The 19,063-nt window shown below is 37.5% G+C and overlaps 1 protein-coding gene across 4 annotated transcripts in view; it reads right to left on the bottom strand.

The window, feature by feature from the left end:
• TRPM7 (transient receptor potential cation channel subfamily M member 7) overlaps positions 1-18,751 on the bottom strand; it is a 131,408-nt gene extending 112,657 nt beyond the window's left edge. For all 4 annotated transcript variants that reach the window (XM_053670115.1, XM_037156468.2, XM_037156469.2 and 1 more), the window contains exon 1: positions 18,668-18,751. In XM_053670115.1, coding sequence (XP_053526090.1) covers positions 18,668-18,670 — 3 coding nt within the window. In that variant the 5' untranslated portion in view covers positions 18,671-18,751. The remainder of the gene's footprint in view (positions 1-18,667) is intronic.
• Between the last annotated feature and the right edge of the window lie 312 nt (positions 18,752-19,063).

Below are 19,063 nucleotides of genomic sequence, written 5' to 3'. Positions count from 1 at the left end.
CAAATAATATAAAAAACTGTGAAAACTCAACAGCAATAAAATAATCCAATTAGAAAACGGGCAAATTTCACCAAAGAGGATATGCTTATTTTACTAAATAACCATATACAAAAAATGTTCCGCTTCACTGGTCATTAGGGAAATGCAAATTTCAAAGCACAATGAGATCCTACTTCACAACTACTAAAAGGGCTATAATCATAGGCCAACAATACCAAGTACTAGCAACAATGTATAAACTGGAACACTCATACTATCCTAGTAGGACTGTAGAATTGCATAAACACTTAGGAAGGAAACATGTGGTTGTTAACTAACAAGTTAAACATAAACGTCCATGATGAAACTCCTAAGTATCTTCCCATGAAAAATGAAAAAAAAAAAAAACATGGCCAACCAAAGACTTCTATTTGAAAGTACAAAGAAACAGTACTCACAATACTCAACAAAATGAAATACCCATGCAACGGTATACTACTTAGCAATAAAAAGGGACAATCTAAGTATAACATGCAACACTGCTGGACCTCAAAAATATTATGCTAAATGGAAAAAGCCAGACACATACGATTATATAATTCCATTTACATGAAATTTCTAGAGAAGGCAAAACCATAGAAACAGTTTAGTAACTGCCTGGTTTAAGAATAAGAGCAAGGATAAACTGCAAATGGGAACTTTGTGAGGTGACTAAAATTTTATTAAACTGGACTGTGGTGGTTATAAAACTAAATAAATTGATAAACACTATCAAATTTGTGTACTTGCAGAAAGGGCACATTTCACAGTATGTGCATTATACCACAATAAAGCTGTTAAAAAGGCAAGGGAGGGTTATTAGGTGTGTAAAACAGAATGAGGTGGTCAAATGTATGTTTAATCAGAATTCCAGAAGGAGAAAAGGGAAATCATGAAGAGAGGCAATGTTTAAAGAGATGATGAGAAAATCTCCAAAAACAGACAGAAAAACTCCAATCCAGACTCTGAAAACTGAACTACCAAACAGGATTTAAAAATAAAAAATCCACATCTAAATATGTGTTAGTAAAACTTCACGATATGAAGATACGGAAAAAAACTTTTAAAAAGTTAATTTAGGCTAGGTCAAAAGTAGAACATTTCAGAAATGACCTTCTATTATAGTTACAAGTTTATACGTATAAAATACTTTGAAGCATACATTCTCAAATATAAATTTCCTAAAGATAGTGACTGTTTATAAATTGCTTTGAACAACTGAAGGTCAGAGGAGTACAAAGCCCACCAAGGAATTCCTCTTAGTCTCAACTAGATATTAAAAATCCCATTAATACCATAGACCACACTTGGCACCAATGTCTTAGAAAAACAGATCAGGGGTCACAGATTACCTATTAGGCAGCATCAATTGTTCCTCTTTGGTGGCCAGGAGTCCTGGGATCAACCATGTAGCACAGGGCTCAAGTGCAAGGAGAAAGATACACATTGAGAAGGTCCAAGATCTGCCCTTGCTTGCCTCATGCCCCTCAAAAGCCAATGTCCCTTATTACAACCTCATAGACATAGCTTCCAAGACTCCTCTCCAAGACATACGGCCAATTACAGGAGTCACCACACACACAGGTAAACTCAAAGGTATGACTTCCCTATTACTAGATATTTATAGTTCCCCAATCCACATATAATTTTCCTACATGTAACATAAAAGATGTTGCCTAAAAACATAGTTGACATTGTATCTTCTGTAAAACCTTTACCCAAAGTACACATAACAAGAGAAAATTTTAGTTAGTAGATAACAGCCTGCTTGCCAGACACTGTTCTAAATGTTTTATATGCATGAACTTACTCTATACTCACAGTAATCCCATGAGTTGGGTACTATTAATATTCCCACATTACAGATGCAGATAGACTTAGACATAGAAATTAGGAAACTGCCCAAAGTCAAATAGCTAACAGTTTGCTCTGGCTCCAAAGCCTGTACTGACATTTTAAGAAAAATTTACATCTGCATTTCAAAATCACTTCATATACTTTAAGTAAGCCACCTTTCTTACATCTGTTTTGAAACCTTTAAGTAGAAATTACTTTCAAAAGTGGAATTCCTATGTGATCATGATACATAACATTTTCTGAACAGGAAAAACACAAAAATAACAGAGGGGTTAACTACCTCTCCTAAAAGGTATTGTTAATTAATAACTACTGGTAAACAGTATTAGCTTTCCCCCTTTTCTTTCTCCTATTCTGCTCCTCATTCAAAGCCTGCCTGAAGCAACTCTACAGTTAATCAAATCAAGGTGAAAACAGGGATGGAGGCATTAGATCAACAGATTTCAAAATGTCTTCTCTATCACAATTAAGTCTAAATGCTGGCTTGAAAAATTCTGGATATTTACTTATTGAAATATTCATAAAAGCGAATCACAGATATATACTTTTCATAACCTATGCCTTTCTACTAAATGCAAATAAAAGTACTCTCATTGACATTTTTATTTAAAAGAAAGTTACATAATGTAAGAAAATAGCACTTAACATAAAAGATCAGAACTCTCTTTGGGATGATTAATCTGGCAGGGAGACAAATAAAAATACACTAGATCTACCACAGTCTTTTGGGGACAGGAAATGGGGGCATGGACTAGTAAAGAAATGAATACAACAGATAATTTCTAAATTTATTTTTGTACAATGCCTTATGAAAAATAAACACTATAGATTATTATCACCCTAGTTTCTCATCTGTCATTCAAAATCACCTCTACAATTATTTCCAACAACACATGCAACTTATCAGGTCCAAAAGAATACTTTTTCTGTTAAACTGATACTCCTTCAATACCCCCACTTCTTAAGAAAAGTACGGCTATACTTTAAAAGGGGAATCAGCAACAACCCAATTAAAAAATGGGCAAAGGACCTGAACAGACACTTCTCCAAAGACATACACATGGCCCAGAGACACATGAAAAGTGCTCAACATCATTAACCATCAGAGAGATGCAAATTAAACCACAATGAGATATCACCTCACACGTGTCAGAAGGGTAATCAGAAGGGTTATGGTTAATAAATCAAACAAGTGCTGGTGAGGATGTGGAGAAAAGGGACCCCTAGTGTACTGCTGGTGGGAATGCAGACTGGTGCAGTCACTGTGGAAAACAGTGTGGAATTTCCTCAAAAGATTAAAAATGGAACTGTTTTATGACCTAGCAATTCCACTGCTGGGACTGTACCCTAAGAATCCTGATAACACCAATTCAGAGGAACTTATGCAAATCTATGTTCATAGCAGCGATATTTACAAAAGCCAAGTGTTAGAAACAGCCCAAGTGCCCAACAGTACGTGACTGAATTAAAAAACCGTGGTATGCCCTGGCTGGCGTAGCTCAGTGGATTGAGCATGGGGCCTGCGAACCAAAGGATTGAGGTTCGATTCCCAGTCAGGGCACATGCCTGGGTTGCAGGCCAGTTCCCAGCAGGGGACGAACTAGAGGCAACCATACATTGATGTTTCTCTCCCTTTCTCCTTCCCTTCCCCTCTAAAGATAAATAAATAAAATCTTAAAAAACAAACAAACAAACAAAAAAACTGTGGTACATTTACACATCCGAATACTATGTAGCAGAAAGAAAGAACTTATTCCTACCCTTTGCGGCTGCATGGATGGAACTGGAGACTGTTATGCTAAGTGAAATAATCCAGTTGGTGAAAGAGAAATACCTTGTGACCTCACTTATAACTAGAATCTAATAAAGAAAATAAACTAATGAGAAAAATAGAACCAGAGATATGGAAACATGGAACAGACTGATAGCTGTAGGGGGTGGGGGGGGTGGAAGGAAAGGGAAAGGACTAGTCAAAGAACATCCATGAATGATGCATGGGCATTGACAATGGAAAAAGGACTGGCTGTGGGCAAGGGGGGTGGGCTGGGTGGAAGGGGGCAAAAAGAAAAGGAAATTGGGACAACTTAATAAAATAAACAATAATAAAAAAATAATAAAAGGGAGATCAATTTTTTTTATATAAAGTACCAGATGGTAAATACTTTAGGCTTTCTGGACCACATACTGTCCCTGCTACCTATTCTTTGTTCTGTTTTCTTAACCCTTAAAAAAAATGTAAGAACCATTCTTAGCCAAGGCCATACAAAACAAACAGGCCTTGGCCAGATTTGGCCCACAAGGCATAATCTGCCAACCCGTGCTCTAAATTGCATAAAAACATGGGTCTTTCCCATTACCTCTGAATCAACTCAATTCAAAAAGCACTTGCCAAGCCCCTCAGATTCTTCCCCTACAGTTTCTTGGACAGCAATGTCCCTTCTACCCAGTTTCGTAATTCCAGTATATCCTTGTATTAAGAGTTGCTTTTCAATTGAGGAGGGAGGGTAATGAGTTTCGAGTGCACATTAACAAAGTTATTTTTCTACAGACTTTCAATAGAAAAAGCATTTAAATAAGCCTTACAGATGTAACCATAAAACTGTAACAAACATACGGTCTTAAGACCGTACCATAAAACCGTCACTAAACAAAAACTCTGGTGTCTGAGTACATACATCTAGCTTTTTTCCAGAAATACGTCTTTTCCAATCACAACAGAAGACACATTAGTCACTTTTAGTACTCATTTTTGTCAGTATTTTATGATAAAATATAAAACTACTCAACACACAGATGTTGGATTTCAAAACCAAAAACAAATCTTGCTCACAATTAGTTTCATTTTATCATTCTTGTTACAAATTAACAGCCAGTACTACCTCTTTACAATCTTAAATCTATCATAGTTTTAATTGAAAAATCCATCCAAAACTTTAGCAAAAAAAAAAAGTCACTTTGCTGAAGTTACTTAAATCATCTCACTCCAACACTCACAAATTTCTACTAAATTTTGTGCCTATACAGACATACAACTAGCATGTTTCAAGATTATGTCCTACAGCTTCCCTTACCTTAATTATTTACTAATTTTGTTTATTTCAAGAGCTTATGGCCTCTCATTCCATTTGTGTAACCACCAAATATAAATATATCTCCCCACTCACAGCATTCTTGTTATTTATGTCCTTCATTTATTACATTAGATACTGGCTTCGGGTACCTGACAGTCACATACCCCAGGCTAAGAGTTTTAAACCCTTCACAATGCTAGGTTTCCATAATTTCTAATTTTCTGAGTTTCTGCCCTGTCATCAATTACCCAATCAAACGGGCCCTGGATTATCAACATTATGGTAAATTCTTAATTTCATGCTTCTCTTTTGCTAGGCTGCATTACTGAATTTTACCAACAGATGGCACACTATAAACACAAACCTGAAAATTCCTAACAAATGTTCCAGGTAAAGAAAAAACTGTGATCACAGAATGTTAGCACAAGAAAGAAATTTAAAGATCATTTACTCAACTTCGGTGGTTAAAGAGCACAGATGCTGGAGTCAGAGTAACCTGAGTTAGAATTCTAGCTCTGCTATTTAGTTTCTATGCAACTATCAGCAAATTTCTGAACATGTTTCTTAGTTAACTAGAATAATAATAGTACCTATCTACAAATGCTACTCTAAAAGTTTAAAAAAATGATCCATGCAAGGTGTTTTAGCACAACACCTGGCATATAGTAAAGTCTCAACAATGCTTCAAAATTCCATAAATCATATTGATAAATTCTTCCTGTCTACCAGCAATAGTACACACATACATTATAAGTAAATCCTCTAACCACTTCCTTACTCTCCAGCATATCCTTCCTGCCTAGATGCTGATGGAAAAAACTGGAGAAGAAAAATTTTAATTGCTTAAAAATTCTACTTCAAAGTAACATGTAAAAATGAATACATTTTTATAACTGAATACATTGTATGATTCTATATATGAATATTGTGAAGGTTCTACAGGACTAAACTTCCCGTAGACAAAAATCATAAACTCTAGACAAAGTAAAATTTTAAAAACGACTACTGAACAGCACTGAAAACAACCGAAAGGCAGAAATTCTTTGGCATCTATACTTGAAAAAAAGGAATAGCAACAGCAAAGAGTGAGTCTTCCATTTTTTAATGGTGTTTTGGGGGGTGGTGTTATTGACCTGAAGAGAGGTTCCATCCACACCTACTTAACAGCTAAAATGCCAAGAGAAATCCCAGTCTTACTAGCTTGAAGAAGTAGAATACCAAGTTCAAGGTGACAACAACATCTGGGAAATGGTGTGAAAATTCTGCAAAAAAGAATCACAGAAAAGGAGCCCTAAATGCTGCATATTAGCTCTGCTCAAATCTCTGTCTGACCTATGAAGTACATATATATGCAGACTCCAAGCAGCCCAATTGAGAATAAAATAACTGAGCAGGTATTTTTTGCTCACCCCTGAAGGAAACAGAGTTTGGATTGGAATTTTGAGTACAGTCAAGCTAATCAATTACTATCTTATTCTGTGTGACTGCCAACACAAACACCGGTAAGACTGGGTGGCTTACATAACCAAAATTCATTTTCTGACAGTTCTAGAGACTGGAATCCAAGATCAAGGTGCCAGCAGAGTCAGTGTATGGCGAGAGTGCTCTTCCTGGGTTGCACACAGCTCTTTTATTGTGTCCTCACATGGCAGAGAGCATAAGCAGATTCTCTGGTGTCTTTTCTTATTGGGGCCATACCCTCGTGACCTCCTGTAACCCTAATTAAATCCTAAAGGCTCCATCTCCAAATACCATCACACTGGAGGTTAATTTGAGGGAATAACACTTAAGTTGTGGGGGACACAAGCATTCAGTCTGTAACAATTACTTTAAAAACAAAGTCTTCAGAGGACTATAATAAAACCCAGAGTCTCTACATGGTAACATTCATAAAGTCTACAGTACAATCCAAAATTACCAGGTATAAGAAGAAACAGAAAAACGTGATCCATATTATGATATTAAAAAGGAATGTGTCCACTAATAAAATGCATATGCTTAAAAAACTAAGTAACACTAGAAATTCCAAGTTATATGATAAATCTGTAGTAGGTCAACATGCCTGCCATCAAGGGCACAGACAATGACGAAGCAAAATTAAGGCTAGCCCAAAGCAAAATGCTGAAATAAGCTGGCACTGTCTAACCTCCTTACAAGAGTCTAATTCACCTGACTTTCTGGCACTCTTACAGGCTCTTACTCTAGAATTCTGCTCTTACTCTTAATTGGCTACCAACTACTTAACTAATAATTTGATATTATTAATAATTCAGATACGAAACCTTTAAGAGGTTTTTAGAATTCTCAGAAATTTTTTTAGAGGTTTATTTTCTTTTCATTCAAGAGAGAGGAAGGGAGAGAGAGAAACATCAATGTGAGAAACACCAACAGGCCACCTCCTGCATGCACCTGCCAATGGGGGATCAAGCCTGCAACCTAGGTATGTGCCCCGACTGGGAATCTCACTGGTGACCCTTCAGTTATGGGACAATGCTCCAATCAACTGAGCCACACACTGGCCAAGGCCCTTTGAGAAGGTTTTACAGGCACTACTAAAAAATCTCTGTGGAATGACAAATAGTTGGCAAAATTTTGTGTATTAAAAAATTAAACTGAATCAAATTCAGACCCCTGACTATGTAAAGAGAGTACTACTATATCCAATTTTATTTTCTGTTGGTTCTGCTTTCCTGCTGACCCCATGGAAATTGTTACACTGATTTTTTAATAGACCAATATGGCCTCAGATTTATGGGACAGAAAACAGGATAAAGAGAAGTGTGAGCAACTGACACTATACCATACCATGGAGTCCAAGATATTAAATAACTGAAGACTAGGCACACTTAGTCTAAAAAAGAGCCAACCTCAATTTAGCTCAAATAGTACTTTTTTTCTTCAGGTATTCCAGAGGAAGTCTTACCTAAAATAATTCATTCAACATAAAGAATTATTAGAGAAAATGAAAAGGAATCAAAACTCATCTTTTTAGAATAAAAAACCACATTGGCAAAAAAACTATCAAACATTTTAATTTCCTTATGCTAAGTCAAAAAATTTTACCTAGACACTCAGATTGCTTTAAAAATCAAAATAACATTAACACAGAAGACAAACAAAGACATAAATTGTTTAGAAATGGAAACATGCATTTAAGGAACATGGTGTATGATGGAGAGAGCAGTACCAATCAGGAGGAAACATGCACTATTATACCATATATATATATATATATATATATATATATATATATACTATCACATTAAATCCAAAAATGAATACTAGATGGATTCAAGTCAAAATGTGAAAAGCAAAATTAACTTTTTACAAAAACAAACTTTATAAATTTAGGATAAGAAAACGCATATACTGCCCTGGCTGGTGTGGCTCAGTGGACTGAGCGCAGGCCTGGGAACCAAAGGATCCCGGTCCAATTCCCAGTCAGGGCACATGCCTGGGTTGCAGGCCGGTTCCCAGTGGGGGACACATGGGAGGCAAACATACATCGATGTTTCTCTCCCTCTCTCCTTCCCTTCCCCTCTGAAAATAAATAAATAAGATCTTTTTTAAAAAGCATACACTGTAAAATAAATGTTATTATACTAAAATTAATAAGTAATGCAACAGCCCCCAAATAAGTAAATAACCTACTATATAAACAAAGTGAAAAATTAAAAGCTACAGACTGGAGAAGATATTTGCAGCTCATAAAAGCAAAAAAATAAAGTATTCAGGATATATAAAAACTTCTACAAGTAAATAAATAAGATAATCTAATATAAAATTGAGCAAAAATCATAAATATTCAATTCACCAGAAAGAAGGTAACCAAAGCCAAAAACCTGTAACCTGAAGTAACACTCAACATTACTGGTTGCCAGTGACATTCAAATTAAAATGAGAAACTTTTTACATTCATGAGTCTGGCAAAATAAAATAACCTAATCAACTAAGGGTTGGCAAAGAAGTTTCTAAAATGGGAACCCTCATACAGGGAGTATAAACTGCACTACTACTTTGGTCAACACTTGAGCAATAGCTATAAAGTTGAAGATGCACCTAATCTATGACCCAACAATTCTACTTCCGGATATAGACATCCTAGGAAAATTCTCACATTTGTACGTAAGTTGGTACATACAAGACTACTGCATCATTATTTGTAAAGAACCAGAAATCACCTAAATGCCCAATAACAGCAAAGTGGATAATGTATGACAGTCATATAATGGAATAAAATATAGCCATTAAAAAGGACAAACTAGACCTTACATCTATCAACATGTGTAAGTCACCAAAACCTAACTGATTTAGAAGGAAAAAAAGTCCATAAAAAGATGCACATAATTCTATATATATATAACCTGGCAATACCAAAAAACCCCACCATATGTTACAAATATTCTACGTGACAACACTATAAAAGTATGCAAAGGAACAGTAAAGACTTAAGTAGTTATGTCTACAGAAGGGGAAAGTAGAATGGGATTTTGATGGTGTATGTGAGAGGCTTCCATTTTACCTGTAATATTTTATTTCTTAGGCTGAGTAGTAGGTACATGAATGTCTGCTATATTATGACCTACTGACTTTTATGTATCTGAATTCCATAACAAAAAAATTACCTAAGAACTCCAATTATATACATTTATTTTAAGATACTATGTAGTGGCAGTCAAATAGTACAATTTTAAACACATGGCAACTTTTGTTTGGAAAAAAATAGTACAATTTAAATTCTTCATTTTTATTTCTACCTGTTTGTAAAAATATTTTCCCCAAAACAATACAATCTGTTGAATTAAATGGATCCTTCACAAATATTTAATTCAGTACAACTGTTGTTTTGAGTCAATTAATATCTAGTACAGCTGTTGATGTTTTCAGATGATGCCACAAAAATTAACTTGAAAAAGAAATCTAAAGAAAATATTATTTCGGGACTTTGGTCAAGATGGAAGTATAGGTAAACATGGCTTGCCTCCTGCACAACCACAACAAAAATTACAACTAGACTACAAAACAAGTATCACCCAGAATCCTCAGAAAATCAAGCAACAAAAGAATTAAAAAATCATATTCATCCAGATAGGTGAGCTGGCTGGAGACACAGGAAGATGCTGGGGACCACACACCCATAGCGGTGGATAAAAATTGGGAGAGATATCTTGGGAGTGAAGGGAGGGCTATCTTGGGAGCAGGGGATCCCATCATCACCCCAGACCACTCAGACCACACAGGGTTCCAGTCCCAGGAAGGTAAGTCCCTATAACTTCTGGCTGTAAAAACCAGCAGGAGTTAGGGTGGCAAAACAAATTTCGGGATTCTCAGGAGTCTCCTCTTAAAGGACCTGCAACGGACTTAGGACTTATGTAAACTAACGGTGTCAAACTCATTTTCACCAGGGGCCACATGAGCCTCACAGTTGCTTTCAAAGGGCTGAATGTAATTTCAACTCCTTAACAGTTAAGGATACATTTATACAGTCTTAAAATTATTGTGGCCCTTTGAAGGCAACCAGGAGGCTGATGTGGCCCCCGATGAATATGAGTTTGACACCCATGACATAAACTCACTCCTTCTGGGCTTTAGCACTGGGGCTGCAACTGGAAGAACACCAGTTATATATGGGAAAAACTGCAGTGTCTGGCATCAGGGCAAGTGTGGCAGGGGGCGGAGGCAGCTTCCTCCCAGACGAAACTCTAGAGGCCAAGCAGCGGCACTGTCCCCTTTCTGAGCCCTCCCCCACATGGAGCCACAGAGAAGCAATACCTATCAGAGATACCATCAACCTGGTTCACAAAGGCTGCCCACCCTGGCTCCACCTAAAGCTCTACCCCATCCAACTTACCAGTGCACCTGTCTTCAAAAACAATGATACCAAAACAGGGAGTCAAAGCAGCTCTACCTACTACATAGAAACAAACACAGGGAGTCTGCCAAAATGAGAAGACAAAAAAACATGGCCCAAATAAAAGAACAGAACAAAACTTCAGAAAAAGAACTAAACAAAATGGAGATAAGCAATCTATCAGATGCAGAGTTCAAAACAGTGGTTATTAGGATGCCTGAGAAATTCACTGGGTACTTCAACAGTATAAAAGAGATGCAGGCAGAAATGGAGATTAAATAGAGAAAAATTTATAGAAAACCAACAGTGGAGTATATGAACGAAAGAATCAAATCAATGACTAGGAACATAAGGAAGAAAAAAGCATTCAATCAGAACAGCAAGGAGAAAAAAGATTCCAAAAATACCAAGTATTGGCTAAGAAGCCTCTGGGACAACTTCAAATGTACCAGCATTCAAATCATAGCGGTTCCAGAAAGAACAAGACATTGAAAACTTATCTGAAAAAATAATGCAAGAAAACTTCCCCAATCTGATGAAGGACACAGACAAACAAACCCAGGAAGCAGATAGTCCCAAACAAGATAGATACAAAGAGGCCCACTCCAAGATACATCATAATTAAAATGCCAAGGTTAAAGATAAAGAGAGAATCTTAAAAGCAGCAACAGAAACACAATTACCCACAAGGGAGTTCCCATAAGACTCTCAGCTGATTTCTAAAAAAGAAACTTTGCAGGCTAGAAGGGACTAGCAAGAAGCATTCGAAGTGATGAAAAGCAAGGGACTACAGCCTGGACTACTTTGTCCAGCAAAGCTATCATTTAAAATTGAAGGGCAGATAAAGTGCTTCCCAGACAAGGTAAAGCTAAAGAGGTTCATCATCACCACGCTATTATTACAGGAAATGTTAAAGAAACTCATTTAAGAAAAAGAAGACCAAAACTATGGACAATAAAATGGCAATAATTTCATCATTATCAATGACAGAATCTAAAAAAAAAAAACCCAAACTAAGCAAAGAAGTAGAACAGAAACAGAATTATAGATATGGGGATTACTTGGAGGGTTATCAGTTAAGAGAGTGAAGGGAGATATCAAGGGGTGGGGGAATTAAGTAAGAAGTACAAATTGATAGGTACAGAATTGACAGGGGGATGTTAGAAACAATATAGGAAATGGAGAAGCCAAAGAACTTATATGCATGACCCATGGACATAAACTAAGGGAAGGATTGCCAGAGGGAATGAGGGTACCAGGTAGAGGGTGGGGAAAGGAGGAAAATTGGGACAACTGTGGTAGCATAATAAAATGTATTTTAAAATGAAATAAATATTATTAGAATATTTTCTATTATAAAACTTGAACACTAATTTTGAGAAAACCATATTAACTTATTCTCTCTTCCTGAGTAGTATGATGATAAACATTGTTGATACATTCATAATAGAGTTCTATGGTTTTTATCAAAGAGTTCTACCCATCACAGAATTCTATGTAGTTTAATTAATGACTTTTCCAGTCTACTAAAGATCCACTCAGACTAGTAAGTCTCTGCACTGTGTTAAAATACAATGTATTTAACTGAGTTGTGAATCTTAAGGTTATTAAATAGTCACCTGATAATAAAGAAAATTCTTCTAAGTTTTATAGCATTTGAGGAAGATACAGTATAATAAATGTTTCTTAAAAGGTAACACGTTTTTCAATGACCTCAACGTTTTTACTTAACATTATCACACCTGTCATGTGAGATATCATACATAATACACATACATGCCCCAGAGTACCAAGACCTTTCTTCCAGTTTCTGTACCTTGGCAAGTCAATACATACTCTACCACTTATTAGCCTAATGGCCTTTGGTAAGTGACTTTACTTCTCTGTTCCTAATATAAACAATGAGGGGGAAATAGTGTCTACTCTTGTTGAGTTTTCTTAAGAGAGTAATATAGACAATTGATATATGTGAAAAATTTAGAGGAATGGCCAACCTAAATGCTAATACATGGTACCTAATATTATGAAAATTTGTCTAAAGCCTATTAGACTCTTCTTAGTCAAGAGTACCTCCTGGTTATTTCATATGGTAAATTATACTGAAGACAAGAAAGACTTTGTGATTCATATGTTAAAGGGTAATTTATAGCCCTATATTTCTCATTTAGCTAAAGCTTCTTCAGTTTCCTCCTTACAGTAAAAGTCTGTTTTTCAAGATAATTTTCCTTCCATCACCTCCAGTGTACTACCCAACTGCCAGAGGAAAACAGGTAACTAAGCCTACTAAACTTCACTTTGCACATATTCTTCAAACAATGAACTCTGGGGTCAAGTTATTCTATTCCTGATAACAGCTTAGCTCAAAAGCTTTTCTTTCCATGAGGAGCTAGGTTTTTCCAAAGGCTGAACTTTCCATAAGTCTGGCAGCTGGAGAGTTGAGGTGTTACGTTATAAACATGTTTTCATGATGCAAGGAGGGACAAACAGCATTTCACAGACTTTAATTCTAGTATTGCTCCTCAGGTCAAGTACGGGAAAAATTATCACCTGCTTGTTACAGACAGTTTAATGGTCATGCTCATAAAGAAGTGTGACTTGGAAAAGATGCTTAGGTGAAGAGCCAAGTTTACTAACTTCAAAGGATTCCTTACTTCCATACACCTAAATTTCTTCAACAAGGTTCTAAAACACCTAAATGGTCAGAAAATTAAACACATATTCACCAAAAAGATTCAGAGCAATTTTCTACAACCAAGATGAACTGACCAAAGGGTCAACAAAATATCTAAAAGTACTAACTTAAGTTAGAGTCACTCATTTTTTATAAAGATAAACTAGAAGTCTAATTCTCCAAGTCAAACATTTCATTCATACTCAAAGCTAACCTAATAATTGCAACAGTGACACACATAAGCCCTTTTATATCAATTCACATAAATGACTAAGTTCAAATCCCCATAGACAGCCAATAGATGCTCATACCCTAAACTAATTTTAATCTCTATGAATTTTGCTGCCAGTTACTGAACTTAAAACAGGCATTTAAGGAGCAGTCATTTAAAAAATTATAATGGATATAGTAACATCAAAATCATCAATGGCTACTATTAAAACTGTTATGTGAATGTCTGACAGAGAACTTCACAACTGAAAGATCGGGTGGCTGACAACATCCTACTGGTCAACCTACTGGTCAACCTTAACATCGGAAAAAGAAAAACAACCAGACAACATGTGCCTCTAATGGGATGCAATGCCAAGTACATAGCACTTCCCGGAAAGTATTCTTGTCATATATCAAACTAGAATTCTGAATGAGTCTTGAGATTGACCACTAGTTCACAGGAAATACTGAGGAGAAAAAAACATGTGACATGACACTACATGGGTACATGCAACAAAATCCAAACCGTGGGAAATTCTATAGGACAAATGATCTGGATTTTCTTTTCATTAAATAAAGAATAAAAAAAAAATAGGAGAGGTTACTAGAGACTAAATAACATTCATCAACAAATGCTGTGTGGAATACTGTATGCAGTTGAGGGAGAATGAGGGGGATAATAGAAGAAAACAAAATTGACGTTTCCAACTGTTGAAATGGGCCATCTGTATTTGGTGATTAATTTTGCTATTTTATCTTTCTGTGTTTGAAATCTCCCATATTAGAATGTTGAGAAAGAGAGTAGATAAAAAAATCATAGCAGATCAAAAATCTAATTAGAACTCTCAAATAAATTTTGCAAGTGTTTACTTCAATAGTCCTTCACTTAAAAATCAAAAACTGACCCCTGGCTGGTGTAGCTCAGGTCTGTGAACCAGAGGATCACAGTTCGATTCCCAGTCAGGGCACATGCCTGGGTTGCAAGCTAGTTCCCTGCAGGCCAGTTTCCAGCAGGGGACACACTGGAGGCAACCATACATTGATGTTTCTCTCCCTCTCTCCTTCCCCTCTAAAGATAAATAAATAAATATTTTTAAAAAATCAAAAACTGAAATGCACATCTTAAGTACTGCCTTTAAGTTATTACATTTGCACATACATACTCAGTAATGACTTCAAATACTAACATATTTTCATTTTATGTTTGGTTCTTATTATTAACACTTACTAATACGCATATGCATATTACTCCACAAAAGTAACCAAGTTCTGAATATTTTAACTCCTAAACTTCTCAATCTATTCCTTCTTTTCCTCTACTACTCCTTGGTTTTAAACCCTCAACATTTTGGTCAGTCTTGCTATGGTCTCCTATTTTCTGTTCCCCATTTTCAGTTTTCGCACACTAATTTACCCTCTACATTGTTTCCTTAGGTGGATCCCCAGCATCTCCAGAATAAAATCCAAACTCCTTTGCATGACATACATTCCTCAAATATCTGGTCCTTGCCCATCGTCATAGCATTCTCATCAGTATTCCACATCATCCCATACTCCACTCATTCCAAACCTCATTTCATTGCATTTGGCTTTGCTTTACTGTGCTTCGCCGATGCTGCCTCTTTTTTTTTTTAATTAAAGGTAAGATCCTCCACAAGCAAAAGACTAAAATGATGGTATTCTTCCTACTTTAAAAAAACATATTATTTATTTATTTATTTTTAGAGAAAGGAGACAGGAAGAAGGAGAGAAACAGCAATGTGTGAGAGCTACATCAATCTGTTGTCTCTTACATGTCCCCAACTGGGGACCCAGCCCGCAACCCAGGCATGTGCCCTGACTGGGAATTGAACTGGCAACCTTTTGGTTCATAGGCCAGCACTCAATCCACTGAGCCACACCAGCCAGGGCTGATGGTATTTTTTTAAGCAATAAAGTATTTTCATTTTCATTTTTTAAGGCAATTATTATTTTTATTGAATTATAATGATATCTTTTAAATTTTATTTTCATTGTATGTTTTCCAAAGCATTTTTAAGTTAAGAATATGTACATTTGTGTTTTTTTTAAGATGTAATGTTATTGCACACTTAATAGACTACAGTACAAATATAACTTTTATATGCACTGGAAAACAAAAAAAAAATTGTGTGACTTGTTCTATTGCAATACTCACTTTATTACAGTGGTCTGGAACCAAACCCAAAATATCTCTAACGTATGCCTATACAGTACTTGTACAGCAGTTCCCAGAATAAACTAAGGATGTTATTCTCTTCCAACACTCAGTTCCCTTAGACTAAAACCACCAATTTAATGCCCTTTGTAATTCTAGGTTAATTCAATTCCTGTTGACTCTACAGGACTGATCTCTACTATCAGCAGCTTTAAAGTACTGACTTCCCTTTCTCTCCTTGACTACCCTATATTTTCACAGTAATCTCTGTCAGGGGTCCCCAGGCTCTGAGCCAAGGACTGGTAATGGTCCAGGCCTGTTAGGGACCTGGCCACACAGCAGGAGGTGAACCTGAATGTAATGCACTATCCCCCTTGGTCTGTGGAAGAATTGTCTTCCCCAAAACCAGTCCCTGGTGTCAAAAAAGTTGGAGACTGCTGATCTATACAACAGTATAACACTATTCTTTTTTTGTGCAAATTGATACTGCCCTTCAACACTATTAAGTATCACAGTGCCCCCAACATAGTAAACAATAAATGTTTGCTTTATGAAGTAACGTATGCATCTTTTATACGTATGCATCTTTTATAACGTATGCATCTTCAACGTATGCATTGAAGACAGGTTGATCTTTTATAAATAACTAGAATGTAAGCTGTCTGAAAGTGGGAAACTTGTCTAACGCATCTTTGCCACTCGGGGCCTATCACAGTGCTTAGAATATATTAAACACTACATAAGTGACTGCCAAATGAATGCCACAAATATTTCCATCAGGCATAGTAGATAGTTTTATACAGAATTTTATTCTACTACAGTTTTAAATTTGTGGGTTTTGGTATTTTATTTGTTTTTGCATTGTTTTTGGCCAGTTAACTGATTGGTTTTAAAGCTTTTTAAAATGGAGAAAATATTTGTATGCTTTCTTTTTGTATCAAAGAGGAAACTGATTACCAGAAGCAAATGCCTTAAATAACAGTTTACCATACTAATTATACAGTATACATATGACGTACTTTGGTAAACTCTTAGGTCACAGTGCTGACCTAAACGTTGAAGCAGCACAACATTTTATTATTACTGGAGAACCTCAGTTTTAGGTTATTCTAAAGTTTCACTATAATTTCATAGGAATAAAGAAAATCAGAACTCAACAGCAGTCAGGACTCAAATAATGCAAAGAACAAAATCAGACTCTTAATTTCATATTTTAAAGTGAGAATTCCTCCCAGTGGAATCAACAGGATTACTAGCACTACATACAACTCAATACTAAGTTGCTACCATGTGCCAAATACAGTGCACAGTTTATGTACACAAACATGTTGTTTGGGGGAGAACATCTACTATTTTTTAAAAAGACTGGATATAAATAAAAACGTAGCAGAAGAAACTGATACCACACCTTAATTTTTGAAGGCTAGGTTTCAATTATTAGACTTTCGATAGCAACCAAAGTCATCTGGTTGCTTTAAAAATTAGGAAACAATGGCTTTTAATATGATGAATCATCTTCATTTCCATGTTCTAATGTATCTAAATTTTTTCATAATTCTGAATTTCAAATGTATACTACTTACCATCGAAAAAGGGAAATCTAAACACATTGAAGAGTCAGTATTAGCGGTTTGCTTTTTTTTAAAAAAGGCACTTTAATTCAACCGTCCTCTCAAAAAATGGATTTCCTTAAAATCCACTTAATAAATTTAAATACTTAGCGACGGTCAAAGAACTTAAAATAGTATTCTATTAAAAATTAGGAAAAGGGTAAAATGACGTTTTATTGACTTTACGTTATTTAAATAAGGTGGAAAATAGTAGAAGGTGCACTATTTATACAAAGCACAGCACTTGATTTAGCTTCTAAAGTAAACCTGCCAGATTCCAGCGGATGGAGAGTTGGCTGCATGAAGCCTATCAAGTTCAAGTACAAACCAGAGATACCAACCTCACTCTTCAAGTCCCTGATCTAAACGACTTTCTCTAAAGGAATTCTTCAATTTCATTCCTGACCTTAACAAAAACAAGATCCATCAAAAGCTGCAATGCACCGCATCTCTCACCACTCTGCACCTTAGGTTTAAAATACGACCAACCCTCCTCTAAGGTAACGCATGAGGCAGTTTGACGTGAATCCAGGCAACACATGGCCTCGGTACCTACAGCAAGCAGTGCCTCATAACCCTTAATTCTTGCTAGACAAAATTCCAAGCCAGATATACCATCGATATCGTCAAATCTCTCTCCTTTGGCTCCGAGCGGGAAATGTACCTGTAGAGTATCCACTGCGCAGCAAACAAGGCACAGCTCCAACCTCCTGTCCTGTATCCCTTTTTTGTTTCCTCGCAGCCTCCCTCCCCACGCAGAACTTGAGCAGAGCACTTGGCTCCCTTATCTGCCAGCAACTGGCGCCAGGAGGTTCGCGCTCCCAGGAGGCGCAGAGCTCCGAGGCTGAGCGCTGCGTCTGGAGCGCTGCAGCTGCAGCCACTCGACTCAGCCAGGTACTCCCTGGCTCGCGCCTCTCCCGCCTCGCACCTCTCCCGCCTCGAGGGGCCCTCGCCGGGTCTCTGCTCTGGATTTCCGCGACGAGCTGTCGCGCCAGATTTGCTACCTGCTTCCTGTCGCTCACCCCCGAAAGAGCTGCACTCCCGGGCGGCCAGGACAAGTCCGGAAGTCTCTAGGCAATTTGGCGGATCCTTCGCCCGGCAAGCGCCGCTCCGCACACACACTTGCCGGCCAAGTCCTACCCCTTCCCTGCCCGCAACCTCCGGGGCCATTCCCAGTCCGGGGACTGCTGGGGCAAGTACCATTCTCCTCACGGGGCGGACTCCGGAAGGGCAGCAACTCCACCTCCTCCTCCTCCGCGGCCTGTAGCCATCTATCGGGAAGCGTCTCCGGAGTCGGCAGCAGAGGCCGCCGGACAAGGACAGCCCAGGGAAATCTTCTCACAACTAACTCAGCTCCGGCGCTAGCAGCAGAAGCCGAGTCTTTCATAATTGTGCGACCAACTCCTCCGGGTGACCCGCCACAGGGACGCACCCGCGCCCGCCTCCGCCAGCGAGGGGGCTGGAGACAGACCACGTGAGAGGCGCGTCGTGTGCGTCGCGGCCCGCAGGCTGGGTCACGTGAGGGGGGCGCGCTCCCTCCTTCCAGGCAGCCTTGCTGCGCGCCCCGAGCCGCACCCCTCGGGGTGCCCGAGACGG

Source organism: Artibeus jamaicensis, unplaced genomic scaffold (assembly GCF_021234435.1).
Source record: "Artibeus jamaicensis isolate MK-2021 breed Jamaican fruit bat unplaced genomic scaffold, CSHL_Jam_final contig_548, whole genome shotgun sequence".
Taxonomy (NCBI): domain Eukaryota; kingdom Metazoa; phylum Chordata; class Mammalia; order Chiroptera; family Phyllostomidae; genus Artibeus; species Artibeus jamaicensis.
The sequence above is the reverse complement of the archived record's forward strand: the minus strand, read 5'-3'. Positions and strand labels throughout refer to the sequence as shown.